Source organism: Uranotaenia lowii, chromosome 2, assembly GCF_029784155.1.
Source record: "Uranotaenia lowii strain MFRU-FL chromosome 2, ASM2978415v1, whole genome shotgun sequence".
Taxonomy (NCBI): domain Eukaryota; kingdom Metazoa; phylum Arthropoda; class Insecta; order Diptera; family Culicidae; genus Uranotaenia; species Uranotaenia lowii.
Genome location: NC_073692.1, coordinates 299,095,275 through 299,107,824, shown reverse-complemented (window position 1 = coordinate 299,107,824; position 12,550 = coordinate 299,095,275). Strand labels below are relative to the sequence as shown.

At 34.2% G+C, this 12,550-nt stretch overlaps 1 protein-coding gene across 50 annotated transcripts in view; it reads left to right on the top strand.

The window, feature by feature from the left end:
- The window catches only part of LOC129745126 (cell adhesion molecule Dscam2), a 212,790-nt gene extending 200,855 nt beyond the window's left edge, over positions 1–11,935 (top strand). For all 50 annotated transcript variants that reach the window (XM_055738028.1, XM_055738027.1, XM_055738008.1 and 47 more), the window contains one exon: positions 4,739–11,935. In XM_055738028.1, coding sequence (XP_055594003.1) covers positions 4,739–4,829 — 91 coding nt within the window. In that variant the 3' untranslated portion in view covers positions 4,830–11,935. The remainder of the gene's footprint in view (positions 1–4,738) is intronic.
- Positions 11,936–12,550: the final 615 nt, after the last annotated feature.

Sequence of the window (12,550 nt, the reverse complement as noted above, 5' to 3'; positions counted from 1 at the left end):
TTACCCGAGCCTCACCGTTATCCATTAGCGCATTTTTATGTTTATCTAGCTTTTCTTTCATCATATTATTGGTTATGTAGTCTGAAGAAGTTTTTGGTGCGTTTTATTTCTATCTTAATTTGATTACTTAATCACCAATAGTTTCGAATATGTAGTAAATATAAAAAAGCTTAAAATGAGCATAAGAATTTGGAAAATATTGATTGTAAATGATTGAGTTTAAAATAATTCAATTAAAATTAAATTCAATCAATATTCAACATTTTGTGCTTCGAGGAATTTTTTTGAGGTTTTTTTTTCGTTTTTCCTTTATTCTGTTTGTTGAATTTGTAACTCATGTTTAAGATCTGAGGCTTCGCTTTAATATTGTTGTACTTATTGGAAACTAATCTCACGCTGAATGTTCAAAGGGTATCAGCTATTAAATATTGATTTGAGTAAGACCATGATAAATTTTTAATTATTTTTCTATGAACTCCAATAGTTAATTCTTCTAGATGAGCATAATTTTTTTTTTCAAAGAGGAAATATTTTCTATCCAGGAGTATGCGCAGTAAGACTAGTCATGGTCATGACTGAGCGCACCAATTTTTTTCTGGTTGTTGGAGACCTCGTGTATTGCCAATGAAGCTTCTTCTCGTCTAACATCCAATGCATTATAAAAAAAATCCACGCTCCCTGCTGAAGCACTTTCATCCACGTGATCTGTCTCCTTTATTCCCAAATTGAGCACGGGTGGGTGCAATGATGGGATTGAATAGATATAGAGACTGCAATATGAAAAAGATTTTTTTTAAATTAAACTAACAAAACCACAAAATATTTACCCCTGCAACTTGTTGTTTTCATTTAAAAAATCTGTTTTCCGGCAATGCGCAGAAAAAAACTCGCTATATTTAATCAAAGGTGGGATTTGACAAAAATCTCTAAAAAACAAAAAGATTTTCGTCCCTTACCCTTACACTTTTTTCGCAAATATGTTAAAAAAGATAATGATTTGAAAGCGGTTTTTCATATTGGGACAGTCGAGTACTGCACATCGTTTCCCCATTCTCGCAAATTACTTTTTTTCATAATTATCTTTTGTTTTGATTCGACTAATGTTGTTTCTACTCAATGAGATACAAAGAAAGGTGACGGAAAACACGCACACTTTTCCAGAACTCGTTATTCAAAAAGTAAAAAGGTAAACAAAGCCTACTTCACTAGCCAGGATGTTTATGTATCCTAGGCGAGAATCGTAAACAGCAGTTGGCAATGATTTTTTTCTCTCGCTTTCGCTGGTACAGCGATGATGGTTGTTTGTTTGAAAATGCAACTGACGTCACGTATTGTCTTGGTTACAATGTTCACAAAAAAACTTTTACTAACACTTAGCACGGGATTTACATCGCCACCTGAGATATGTATACAGGTTGGTTTCTACTTCCTTTTTTCAAATGTATGGTTACTAAGATAAATTTGTATTTTCTTTGTTTTGAGTTTTGATACATTTTTTTCTCAGGCTACTCTGTCCATTTTACTAAATATTTCTACGTTTAGTAAGAACTTTACTCACATGGATGTGTGTGTCTCCCATTTTTTTTGGGAAGTGATGTATATTGGTTATCATTATACTTGTTGCCACTCACGAGCAAGGATCTGAAACTCGTTCGTTTCCACTCATCGTTCAGTTAGAGATTTCTCCGGCGAAACAAAAGTTTCATTGCTCTTGTCTGCAACATTTCCATGTGACTGTTTTCAGGCTAGAAGGAATGCCTATGGCGAATCCACAGCTTCTTGTATCATTCATGCAGAAGCATGCAACAAATATCCACCGACAAGCGATACATTCACTGGCGAACTGCGACATTCAAAAAACAACTTGTTGCAGTTCGCTGCTGAGCGAATCGGTCGAGAACATGTTCACTTAAGTGCTTCGCGAACCAATAATCTAAATTATGTTTCGTCTTGATGGTCCAACGAATTGCGGTAGTGTTCAGCTGGGGAAGTATAAAATTGTTTTGGCTTATAAATGAGAAACATTAAAAGTAATTTATCATTGCTTACATTTTTTTTTCAAATCGGCTTTTTACAAAAATACAAGTTCTGCAGAAGTTCGAGAAAAAATCAATTAAATATGAACGTAAGTGTTGCCATTGATGAATGAGAACCGGATCGGATTTAAAAATGCAATCGGAGACATCGATCATATTTAATTGGTGCTTAAATGAGTTAATTATAAAAATAAAAAAAGGTCGAGATCTTATGTTATTTCTAATAGCAATTTTTGAGTAAAGATCGAATTTCTGGGAATATTTTTCGGATATCTGATTTATTTTTATATTGATATGGAGTATTTAAGAGTTGGATGATAAAGTAAATCAAAACTGATTTCAGTTCACATGATACCTGGCTGTTGAAGCCAAAAAAGGTATTTTTTATTCTTAAATTCTAGTTAGTGTAGGAAAATTGCGACAAACTTTTCAGATTTTTTTACCTTTTTAGTATTAAACATGGTGTTGCTTTAACTTTAAATACATGTGTACTGTGATGCACTGGAAAAACATTAAAAAACTATAGATTTATTTTTTGAGGCCTTGAAGATGGTCATAAATAATCTTAAAAGACTACTATATATTTTAAAAATCCCCAAAATTTGCAAAAATTGAAGACTCAGCCTTAACACAAAAATAAATTTTACAAATGTTCACTCAATAAAAACTAAGAATTTGAAATCAAGATAATGACCAAGACAATTTAACAATGTTTTTTTTATCAAAGTTTTCAAATAAAAGTTTTTGGCAATAATAAATCACTATCAATATCTAGAAACAGCAGCTCATATTAGGCTTCAGAATTAAAAATAGAATTAAAATTTCCAAATTAAAATACTTTCAAACACACAATTTAAAATCTGAAAATTTGATAAAAATTATCAAATGAACTTCAGTTCCTTTCAATCGATTAATAAATAATTAAATTCAACATAAAATAAAACAATAATCAACTCAATTCTGAACTGGTATAATCGTTATCAGATGATACCAAATGTTTAGGTTCTAACATTTGAATTGGCTGTAGAATTTGAGTCTGAAGTTTTTCGTGACATTTTGCCTAACTCTGATCGGTTACACCCACTTTTTTTGTTTAGAAATCATTCTGTACACTATATTACTTCAACAACATAAAAAAATGAAAATTAAATAAAATCTTTACTTTCAATTTTCAAATGTTCTATTTCTATCCCCTTGTGAATAGAGGCAATTGTCAATCTGGATAAATGATTAATGATGAATGGTTAATGATGAAACGCAAAAAATCTGCTTATCAAAACGTGAAAAAAGCATTTTCAAAATATTGACTGTTTAAAACGTTAAACAGTGCATAAGACTACATTTTATTACGTTATTCCTCGAGCATTTTTTTTTATTTTTACAATCCTCAATTAACACATTTTCCATTACCCACGCTTCAATCTTACATGAAATTTTTCGCTGCCTATTTCCGGTGCAATAGTTACATTATTATCTTGAAGCTTCAAGCAACGCCAGACAAAAGTTGTTGAAAAAACACGCGTTCCCGCAAAAACATGACATACCCGCAAGACTCGACATTTGTGATCTGCATACGAGCGAGTTAAAGAGAGCGTTCGCTCTCGAATGCTTCACTTTCAAATTTGACTTGAAGATATTCGCAAGCGAACGCAACAAGCCAACAATTTCCTCTTTTCAGTTCTTTTAGCAACTGATACATCAAACGGAGATTTGGCCTGTGGGCAAACAATCAATTCGTGTGGATGGGATAGGATTTGTTTCGACTGTGAAACACGCAACGCAACGATTCCCTCTGATGATGCTAACATTAAATGTCGCGCAACATCCTCTCTTTTCACACAGCAAAGGAAGAGAATTGTAATACAATTTGAGGGGGCTTTGGAAGTATCGCCTATATTGGATCAATCATGAACAAGTATCGGAACCTTGCTCACGAGCGGCGGTTAGGGTTAATAATGAGATTTTAGCTTCTAAAATCCACTTTGTTTTAAATTTAGAATTTAGAATTTAAAAGTTTAAAGTGTCAAAATTCTCTGGAAAACCTCTTAATTTTAAACAATCTTCTATCTTTGAAAACCTCATCAAAAACCAAAATGAATTTTTTTGTTGACTACAATGTTGACTCCAATAATTTTTACTCAAAAGCTTCTATTTTAGCACTATTTTAAAGGCGAAATAAGGCTATTTTGCATACAGTTAGTTCGAAATTTCTTATTTGGAATTGGTTTTAAAGTTATTAAAACATTTAAGCTTTTCACTTCAACTGAAAAAAGTAGGAAAACGAATACAAATTCTGCTGAATCTGCAAAAGAATGCACTTGCAGAATGTGTTTGTATTATCATAATCAAGAATTTTAACAACACTTGCAAATAACCCCTATAACTCAGTGCAAACAGAACTATAATTTTGCAAAAATCACCCTTGTTACATGCAAACTTTACCAGAAAGAAGCACCCTATACCCACAACCTGTCGAACTAACCCCTCACATTTCCGCAGTTCTGCGAATCCCTCTCCCATCTAGCAGAAGGATCAAACCTCCACTGCCCCTAGAATAGATTAAGCTCTTATAGAAAGTGTAAACCCCACCATCTAATCACTCCGTTACCGATTCCGGCCAACACTCCGCCACTTGCGGGCGGACTCCATGTGCCCTGGTTTTTTTTCTTTTCTTTTTCTCGTGTCCATTTCTATTTTTCCAGTAGAAACGAAATCAAACCCAAGTACGCCAAACAAGCAGCCGCCGCCCCCGCAAGTGCAGGACTCACAGCCTACGATACTATGGCAGTGTAATCTGTAAAGCGCTAACTAGCTAGCAGCAAGCAGCACATCCGCTTCACGCGTATCACCACGCCGCAATAGTCTGATGATGGCGCAGCAGTCGCGTTGCGCCGCGCCTAAACGCACTATCGAGAAGGCACAAATCCAACATAAACTATCAACCATCACAACCACCTATTATCACTACTACTACTACTACTACTACTATAATCATCACTTCCGCGTAATTATCTTCCGTGTATTTTGGCCAGTTGGATATCCCGTCGCTAGATAGTTTCCTACCTGCTTCCTACCAAATTGATGACACATATGCAGCTGCTCCGGAATGAAAAATTACTGATATATCACACAAAATCCTGAAAAAAACAGCAGTCCTCGAAGACAGATTGCCGCCGGCGGAAGATCCGGACGGGTGACGACATTGTCCCTGTGGCGAAAGCAGCATTGATATCACAATCAACAACGCAGAACGATCACAAAAGGTTCCGGTTCCATAAGAAAAAAAAAAGGGCGCTCTCTGGAGCCACCATTGGATTTATCACCATCATTGGTATAGCAGTGTGTCGAATTGGCGAGGCAGAAATTAAATTCATCCGTTGCTTTACACCAACCTACATCAAACGGTTGGAATTTGTACAATGATTTTTTCCCGTTTTTCGCTTTAAACAATAATAATTAACTATCTATCTATTCGGTGTACGTGACGCATTTATGAGAATATTTTATTCAATTGTACCGCCATCGTGTGCTACATTCGTAAAAAAACATTTAAAAACCGCTATAAATATAGTTTAAGTTTTACGTTTCTAGGAACGTAAATCGCGCCATTTACATTTGTGATCAATTTTTTGTAGTAAGTTTTAAGATTTTGTCTTATTCGTCAAAGGATTTGCCCAAGTCATTCACATAAATTTGTACATTTGCTTGAAGATACAAAATGGAAAGAAAAAAAAACTATCGAAACCCTATATGATAAAAGAATACCAAATTATATACATAAAAATACATTACTGTAGACTTAATAACAAACCCCTAACCAAGTAATACCCAAAGCAGCCACTTACTGAACTCAGTCAAGCTACTAAATAACTAACCGATTCTTCTGGTAGATATCCAATAGCCAAGTTAATAAGAAAACTATACTCCCAACAATCGGGAATGGAACCGGTTTGGCTGCTCGGTTGAGAAAATTTCAGATAACTGCTCAAATTGAAAAATAGCGCTCTTTTAAAAATACAACCATTTTCAATCAACAAAATTTATAATTTAGAAACAAACCTTCAATTTTCCTGATTTTTTTTTTTCTAAATCTGAGTTTTGAATTCCAATCTAAAATCTGAATCTGAATCCTAAATCTAAATGCTGATTGTGAATTCCGAATCAGAATTCTGAAACTGAAATCTGAATATGAATTTCAAATCTGAATTCGTAATTCTGGATCGTCGATTCGAATTCTTAATCCAAATTCTGAATCTGGATTGAGTATATTTAAACTGAATTCTGAATTTCGCGAATTCTGAATCATGGATCTTAATTATGAATCTGAATCTAAATTTTGGATCAGAACGCTAAATCTAATTTCTGAATTTTGAATTCAGAATCTTAATTCTGAATCTGAATTTTGAATTCCAAATCTGAATTCTGAAACCTAGTTGTCTAAGTAAGTTTCTATATGATATTTCAATTCATTGGTTTTAAATTAGGGCTGCTTTTCCCGCGCTGATGTAAAATTATTTGAATATATAGAATATATACATTTTTATAGATTGTCAAATTCTCAACACCGAGCCAGCCGAAACGATTCCGATATTACTCAACCAACACCTAAACGATGTAAAACGACTAAAATACGACTACTGCTAATCTTCAAGTCAACAGTTTGCTCTAGCTATATACCCCTCTAATTCAAAATTAGAACATTTTAAACGAAAGCAAACCCGAAACAACCAGATATTCAGCCCATTTACGACACACCAGAAGAATGAAAATTACAGTCAAATACCGAAAACAGCAACAGCAGCAAAATCAATCAAATGTTTCCAAAACTAAGAAAAAACGATGATGTCATAACTATAGTATGTGTGTCTGTTGCCAGTAAATACAAGATAGTATAGGTATCATTCATCCAATCCGCTAGACTAAAGCTAAAGGTTGAAAAAAAAAAAACTAATGTAATATGAAATGCTAAAAAAAGTTTAAAGAGTCGAGTCAAATGCTGGAATCAGTTAGTCAGTCGCAGTCAGTCAGTCAGTGTCAAGTTGAAATGTAGATTACAAACAAAGCGAAAGGAAACTCGAATAGAATTGTTGTAGCGTTTGTGTCGCAGAGGCCAGCAGCAGTAAAGTTACAGTACAGTCCAGTAAAATTATTAAATAAAAAACAGTAAACAGTAAAAACGAACGAACGTTGAAAGAGGGGCAAACGGATTGGGAAGAAAAACGTTACAGAACTCTTTTCCCTACCAATACGGTCCAGAGTGGGTGGTTTGCGAGAAATGTGTAAGAATCCGAATTGAACGAGAGGGGAGTTAGAACGACGCCCTATGGTAGTCGTGGCTAAACGTACGCGTTGTGACAGAACGAAAAAGATGAAGAAGATGAAAAAAAAATCGATAGGTGTTCTCTGGGAGACAGTAGCATTGAAATTAAGCGAACAATTTAGAATTATTATTACAATTAAACTATACATATACTAAATATATATATGGTACATAAGGAAACAGCATCAGCAAAAAAAAAGGAAATCAAAGCAAAACTAAACTGTAACAACTGAATGGTGTAATTCGTCTTCGTCCCCCAGCAGGATTGTATTGTGCACAAACAAAGATGGAATCGCGACGAAAAGGGCGCTATCAGACAGGGGATTATGTTCTCTCTAAATGAAACCATCACACATACAGGTCAAATTCCGAGAAAAAAACACCAAACGGACATATTCGATTGGAGTGTTTGAGTGGAATGGAGAAAATACTCAGTTTGATTTAATTTTTAAAATAACAAACGTTTGCTAGGGTTAGTTTAAAGCAAGTTTTATTTTTTTTACCTTATAGTTTATAGGTTAGAAATTCTATCGTTAGTTTGTAGAGAACACACACACACAGGTCAACCAACAAAAAAAACCCAAGAGCTTTAATTTTTGCTTCCAAGCGATGCATATCGGAATGTGTTTATTTAGATTGTAAGCGTGTGCAAATTAGGTTTAGTAGTTTATACTTTTTTGTGCTGTTTTTTTGTGTGCTGAAATTTACACACTGTTCGGAAAACAGGCAGTTGCTGACTAAATAGTTGATCTCTGCTCAATTTTTTATAGACGAAAATCTAACGGATTCAGTAGTACAATTCCACAGGTATGAGGTTCAGTCGTTGGAACGGTAAACATGAGCTATTTAAAAAACCACCAAATTCGAACATACAGGGCAACATTAAATTGCATCACGAAAAAACGCCTTATAAAATAATTGACCTATATTCTTCAAACCTTAAGCAAATTAGATATAAACGCTTAACGCCCCTCATCAGGCTATGTAAACCATCTGGTGTTAGCGTTTTCTGTTCGGAAACCCACTTTGCTCTATGTTTCACTCAGATTTGAACTCCTTGGGAAACTTCCATAACAGCCTAGTATTTTAGAGGGTGTCATGTCCGTGGATACACTTCAGAATATAGTAGCATGAAGCTAGATCCGACCAGAAGATCTTAGGGCCCTCGTCTGGTTTAAAAATGAAGAGGTAGACACTTCTTCAGTGGGACGTCTTCCCATTTACAGTGCCGCCTCACTCCGTCACTTACCTTCTCCGGAACATAAGAATCTGTTCTCCGATCCCATCTAGACCAGATGAAAATTTGTTTCATCGATGAATCTTCAGCAGCAGTGCTTCCAATTCCATTGACCATCCTGACGGATGAGTTTGGTCTTAAGGACTTGAATACTCGTCGCCAGAAATATTATATTCGAACCTCAGTTAAGATAATTAAACCACGTGTGGACAATTAAGGAAATGCGTTTATTCTAATTGAAGACTAACTAACGAGTGAAAATTTTATTTGTTTCCCAAGCAACTACAAAGCTTAGGCTAACTAGATGTGATTCGCTATCTCGGTAGCACGTGGTAAATTTAAATGATACAACTTACCGTTGACTGCATGATTTTAAGTTTGTGGTCAATGTCCGAATGGGAAAGTTAACGTTTTTTCAGGTTTTCATTTCGAGTGACACTCTAAACTATTTGTACCAAAATTTTGGTTAAAAAATACCCATTGGACGATAGGTTTCTTTCGTGATGGGATTTAATGTGCTAATTTTTTTTTCTTTGCAATACAAAACATACATTATTATTATTCTCATAATTTGTGGCAGCTTATGAAATTTAGTCATGTGAAAAATAAACCTTTGAATTCAGACATGATTATTCTTATAATCTATGGCAGCTTGTGAAATATAGTCATTTTAAAATTTAGTCTCCATTCCACCAGCGAAGAAAAAAACCCAATCAATACCCCGTCACTGGTAGAAATCGTTGATCGTAGAGAGAGAGACAAAATTAAATTTTCAAGGATAGCGAGCAGCATTTATATTAAATAACACGATATCCTTTTTGCTAGGTATGTTTATATAATAACTAATATTTAAAAAATCAACTACAAAATACTGTAAACGATTATTATATACTTCCTACTCAAGTAACCGCTACAAGTAAAAAAAACAAAAGTAAAATGCATACATGAGAAACATAAGAAAACAAAAAAAACTCTTCAACTCAGTTATATAATTATATATAAAAAAAAAGAGAAAACAAAAAGTAAACAAGGCAGAACGTTCTCAATAAAACGATGAATCAATTTTGTAATTTATTGAAAATAGTCAAGTAAGTAAATAGGAACAAATTTTTATAACGCTGTGTGATGTGAACTTTTTTCGATCCAACTCATATTAAATTTAAACAATCGAACAAACTCAAACAAAAAACACCCGATTGCAGAAACTTCGATAGAACCACACGCATATTTATTGAACATATATACGATCGATTTCAAGTCAAACTTTCTGTTCTAATGTGTATGAACGAAGGATCCCTTTTTGTATAAATTTTACTTCTTTTCGAAAGCTACGGATAGTTTCCTTTAGAGAACCAATTTTAAGAAAAGATCTGAAACAAAGCGAGATTTACACTGATTGAGCAACTTATTTAAAAACAGCAGACGAAAATTAAATACAATCTGCAGTAAGGCAGTAATAAAACTGGAAAACTAAAGACTATTGCGATCATAAATTTTACTGAAGCTAAATTATGTATATGAACAAGTGAGGAGAGACAAAAAAATCCAAAACCACAAGTTAAAAATCATTAATGTAATCCATTTGGAATCGAGGCAGAACAAAATACTACATACGAAACCAACCAAATAATGGAATTAAAAACGAAAGAAATTATACTGCAATGTTTTTCCACCTAAACAAAATAGCAAAGTTACAGTGTTAATTGAAGATAAAAAGTAATGCAAAAAGTATATAAATTTAAACAAACAAACAAACTTTAGAACTAATCTTTGGGACTTGAACGGACGGGAAAATAATGTGAAACAGAACGTTTCGGAAGCAAAACTAAGAGGAGAGCCCACAGTGAGAAGAAAAAAACCTTGAGAACTGAAAAATCAAATCGCAAAACTATTTCGGTTAAATTTTTTAACTGTTTCGGACGCTTTTTGCTGAGTACAGTCAAATACTCTTTTTTTTTCATAGACGATTGAAGAGCTGTGCTTAGTTTTTTCCAACCGTAAACGGCAGAGGTCTCACAGTGCCGCCCTAGGGAACGTTCGACTGAAATGAACAGTTTCAATCGTTTGTGTTGAGTTTACATAATTTGAAATGGAAACTAAACCAGAGTTTTAATTTCTGTTTCATTTTGCTAAAAGCAACTAAATTGCGCGCAACCAAAGTAGCCTTTGTGCCATCATATTAAGTTCAATATTTTCGCTTTAAGTTCATGCACTTGCTCTAGGCATTGATCCTATATACTAGGAAAAGCCCATCATTCAATGGACCAATAGCTCTCAAAGATGGGACACACGATACCCTCCTACACTTGTAGATTAGATGCCAGATGTTTGTTCCGTGGAATCTGTTCGATTGAAATTTCCTTTTTTTCGATTTTTTTTCTCAGAAAGCAACAAATTACTCAAATCAAAACACACGCAAAGGTGTACAAATTAATAGACGTATTCCGGTTTATTTAGTAGCAAAGGAAGAAGAAAAAAATTATAACAAAACATATATTTTAGCGTCCCTTTTTAGTCTAGCTCTATGATAAAATTACAAAAAAACGAAACGTTAAAAAACATTCAATGAATGTCGAAGGTAGACATTTTCCATCCCGAAAATTGCCACTTGTAACACTGTAACCAGTGTGTAACCTACATTGATGTGCTTGTCGAGAAATTTGAAAACCTCATCGATCGCGTCTACCTTCCGATTCAAGTTTTTCCCCAACCAATCTTGGGGCTTCTTTCGATTTAGCGAACAGCTGCTCAACTTTAGTTTTGCCCTCGATATTGTACGTTTTCTTTATTTCGAACCAGAAAAGAATTCAAATTTAGTGGAAGAAACCCCGAGAATCATTGAAATGAATGGAATGGAGAACCTTCAATTGAATGTAGTTATACTTGCTCGCTTCACTATAGGAACTAATAAAAAAACAACTCAAGATTGCAAAAAAAAAACATACAAGACGACGATAGAAATCATCGTAGAAACTATCTACCGCAAACGTAAATATAATATTTAGGCAAGGAATGTAACGTTTTTTCGTCTTCTGACATATAATGAAAAACAGCAAAAAAAATAATTAAAAAATCTATCCCATCAGCTTGAGAAAACGAAGCAGACGAAGATGACGAAGAGAAAAAAGAATGATACAAAACAAAAAATAAGAAAACTGATAAGCAACAAATTAAAAACCAACAAAACAGACGACGTAAAATAACAACACTCATACTACGGTACATACACCAAGTCAACCAATACACATACATGCATACATAACATACACACTCACACACATGATCGAAACTGAATCATTATGATATAAATTCAAAAATTACTAATAAAAATAGTAAAATTTAGTGGAACGGGAACTTATTGATCCGAACGTTTCTCCCTTTGCCGTCAGTCGTCACAAAACATTTTCTTTAAAGGATTTATTGGTGTATTTTATTTTTAAGTGAGTTGAACGTCCCATCTAATGCGACATCAGGATTGTAGGATTGTTATGCTGTTTGATTAAGGATAGCAAACTTTTTTGTAAACTTTTTGGCACGAGAATTTTGCCACTCATTCTGTGTTGTGGTTATGAATGGACGAGACATTTTATCGCATTCAAATAACGCTTGCCAAACCATAACCTTTTTTCTAATTTTTTCAATGTAAAATGGCATTCACTAATACAGGAACATCCTCTCCCTTCGATAAGGTATAAAACTGTAGTCTAGGCAGAATTTTAAAGTCGAGTTTCCATCATCCATGGTAACACAACCCAATTTCTTGGTCAGAAGTTTACCGTAGAGTTTCTGAGCTCTCGGTTTCACGGATTCATCCTGTTTGGTATTCTTTTAGCTGCTTCTGCTTCCGATGGATCTGACTGAAGTTCAATCCTCTTTTTGGCACGGAAAACGTTAGTCGAATAAGTAGGTACTTATTTTCTTAGTCACATCCCGTACTGATGCTCGATACCGTTTGTT